Genomic DNA, 3297 nt, shown 5'->3' with positions numbered 1-3297 from the left:
GCAGAAATAATTTTAACGATAAGGTGAAACTTAAAACGCACCTTCTCTTTTCCTTTTGTTCATTCTTTTACTTTTTTTTCCTTCACCCCCAGGTCTCTCTTGTGCATGTTTGTTTTCTTATTCTGTTCTCCATTCAATAACACTTCCAAGGCAACAGTATCTGATTAAATGATTTAGGATCAATGGGCACATAAATAACAAGACAAAAAAAATTGATTGTCAAGACAAAGTCCAAACGAAGGTACAATACAGTTCTCAAATATGTTGACAACAATCAAAGAAACATCAGAAAGCTCTGCCCCAAGTGGTTCTTGAGGATTATACACACAAATATATAACAGATCTCACAGTAAAAGGGGAGACACTGCTGTGTACATGAAAAGTGACACCATCAGAACTACATAAACTCAATAAAATAAAAACATGACAAGAAAACAAATTTTACAAAAGTTAGAAAAAACTCTGTTACAGGGTTCCCTTCATTTAGATCAGATCAGACATCCTTCTTCTATGGTGACACTGCGTGACTCTCAAATTCGAGTAAGAACTAGTAACTCTTTTGTATTGTGGTATAGAGGACGTCCTTGACTCCAAGCCATTGAAATCAGGACTCTCTGTAAGCAAATTCTTTGGTTCTCCATGCCGGGACTTCTTATTTGAATTTTGTAAGCTTACTTTGAAATGAGCATCTGAATAACTAAGGGACTGGGACCCTGTAAACAGGATTGAACTTCTAGCCCCTAGCCCTAATCTTGAAATTCTCACCCTTCCATTAATTTCTCCATTCGTTCTTCCATTAATTTCTCCATCTGCAGCACTATGCCTTTGGCGACTTGCAACAGTAGAAGTCATGAAACGAGGCAAAGAACAAGACATGTTTTTTCGAACTGCTCTATCAGCTGTTCGAGGAGTTGCTATGACTTCTTTAAGATCCTCTATGTGGTTTACTGGCATCTCATCTGGATGTTCAAGAACCTGATATGTGGTTGAGAAAAGCTTCTTATTTTTATGTAACAGAAACTCAGCTTTCTGTAATTTGTTCCTTAGTTTCTGACATTCTTCTTCAGCTTCTCTCATTTCTTCATGGAGCTCAGACATCCTCTTTTCCTGCTGCTTCTTCAATTCCTAAACAAAGGCAGTGCTGATTAAAAACTCCAAGAGACATGCATAACTAAGAAATTGTTCTGAACTTGGAATACCTCTGGAAATTCTCTGTTGGACACTACCGCTCTCGCCCTCTTCGCAAAGTTTAAGGAACAGGTTGTTTCAGCAACATCTTCCTCGCATGGGCTTATATGCACAAGCATCAGTGCCTTTGAACTATTGCCAAGGGAATCTTTGAGAATTTGTGTTAGCTTGCTATTTCTGCAACAAAAGATACATGTACCATGTTAAACTAGAAGATTCCTTGATTGCAAGGGAAGAAATGAAACCATGTTTGGGGGCTTCTCCCCGGAGTTTGGGATCCTTGTGTTGCAACTTGCAACTGTACATCATGGTTGGGGCCAATTTACCCACCAATTAAGGAAGAATACAAGTCAAAAACTAACCGCAATTTTGTAAAGGAGAACTTGCCTGTAAGGGATGTGACGAAGCTTTCTTTTGAGGGCTGCAATTACATCCGCCAAAGCTGAGAGAGAGAGATTTATGGCTTTTCCCTCATCAAGAGTCTGCCCAACCGCTCCCGTCTTCAACAATCGTTCACTTCCTCCAAGGTCCACCATCCACAGTTTGCTGACTTCTGTTTTACCTTCCGCCAGACTCCATGATCGCCCAATCGTAACTCTAGTTAAGCTAGATATATAGAACTAAAACAGACAATATAATTACCTATCCAAAATAATTCATCAGAGAAACTCAACAACAGGAGAAGCCAGGGAACCCACCAGTGGGATCTACTAGATGCCTCATTTACATTCGTCCATGATGTCGATCTTGCACGCCTCCCTTTTGTGTACCACCGATTTGCTTGTGTAAAATCAGAGATAGTCACATCCGTGAGCTTCTCAATTTCCACAGCTCCATTTGGGTCTGTCTGAATGTTCAGATTGCTGTTGCACAAGAAAAACTACAGTAAGCAACCAGATAAATACCCTGCAAATTTGCTGAATTGAAGCTTTTAATTACCATTTATTAGAGGAAATTTCATAAGCTCTAGCAGATGGCTTTGGGGCCAGTAAATCCCTGAGACTACCCATGTAAACCTCCAACATGCTCATTGAGAAATTAAATGAAGCCGAGCTATCCTGAGAAGCCTGACGGAAGAGCTCTTCTAGTGCCCGAGGAACAATCCCCAATTGATCATTTGATCCCTCCTATAGAATTATCTCAGAATCACCATTTGTGAATGCTAATTGATAAATGAGGACAAATCAACACCATAGATATACCGAAGTAGCTAAATCACATTTCAGTTACTCACCATAGTAAATGTCTTCCCAGTACCAGTTTGCCCATATGCTAAAATGCATACATTGTGCCCGTCAAGTGCAGATCTGATTATTGGTTCAACCTCCACAAAGACATCCTCTGTAGGATTCTCAATCAGGCAAGAGCTTTGTTACTTTGGCTAGAAATGGATAAATATTGAACTTCATATAAACAGATTTCAATATTGGGAAACCCACCTTGGCTTGCCTCTTGAGTAAACACTTTATCAAAACCGTATTCTTTACGACTTCCGGCCGACCTAACCACAATTTTATCTGATCCAGCGGAAATGGGTTCTCGAGTTCTTCTCATATCAGTAGATTGAATAGGTCGAACCCTACAGAAGACTCTGATGCTACCTGGAAACCGGACTCAGTTACTTGAAGAAAAAACATAATAATGTTCAGAGATTCATAGCAACTAAACCAAGTAAGAGGTGTACAATCAACTACCTTTTAGGTCAAGTATCTTATTCAGAGCTTCTCTCCGCTTCTCATCCAAAGATCTCAGCTTCGACCTCAGTTCCAATATCTCTCCTGCAAAATAAAATCAAACTCGAGACATTTCGGCAGCAGCAGAAGCGGGAGTTAACAAAACCCAAGTGAGGAAACAAACATTACCTTCGAGATTCAAGATTGTTCGTTCAAGCGATTCCTTTTCATGCTCTGGAACCACATTCACATCCATATAAACCGCCGGAGTAGGAGGCGATATGAGAAGTTCAGAAACCGGTGGAAGCCCATCGAATGGATCTGGGTTGGAGCACAGGTGGGATGCCACTTCCATTGACTCGGTAACCATCTCTGGAGGCAAAGAAATCTCTTCTTCTTCTCTAGAAATGAACATTTTTCTTTCCGAAGAGGGAAG

At 40.3% G+C, this 3297-nt stretch overlaps 1 protein-coding gene across 1 annotated transcript; it reads right to left on the bottom strand.

Moving 5' to 3' along the window:
* Positions 1-229: 229 nt before the first annotated feature.
* Positions 230-3294, bottom strand: LOC122658828 (kinesin-like protein KIN-14U). Its single transcript, XM_043853955.1, has 9 exons — positions 3051-3294; positions 2883-2966; positions 2628-2789; positions 2423-2529; positions 2128-2315; positions 1887-2051; positions 1576-1794; positions 1200-1365; positions 230-1125 (listed from the first exon to the last, which is right to left on the bottom strand). The coding sequence occupies exons 1-9, from the start codon at positions 3274-3276 to the stop codon at positions 484-486; spliced, it is 1959 nt and encodes a 652-aa protein (XP_043709890.1). The 5' UTR covers positions 3277-3294; the 3' UTR covers positions 230-483.
* Positions 3295-3297: the final 3 nt, after the last annotated feature.

The sequence above is a fragment of the Telopea speciosissima genome, chromosome 4 (genome assembly GCF_018873765.1).
Source record: "Telopea speciosissima isolate NSW1024214 ecotype Mountain lineage chromosome 4, Tspe_v1, whole genome shotgun sequence".
Taxonomy (NCBI): Eukaryota; Viridiplantae; Streptophyta; class Magnoliopsida; order Proteales; family Proteaceae; genus Telopea; species Telopea speciosissima.
This window is presented reverse-complemented; position numbering and strand designations above follow the sequence as displayed.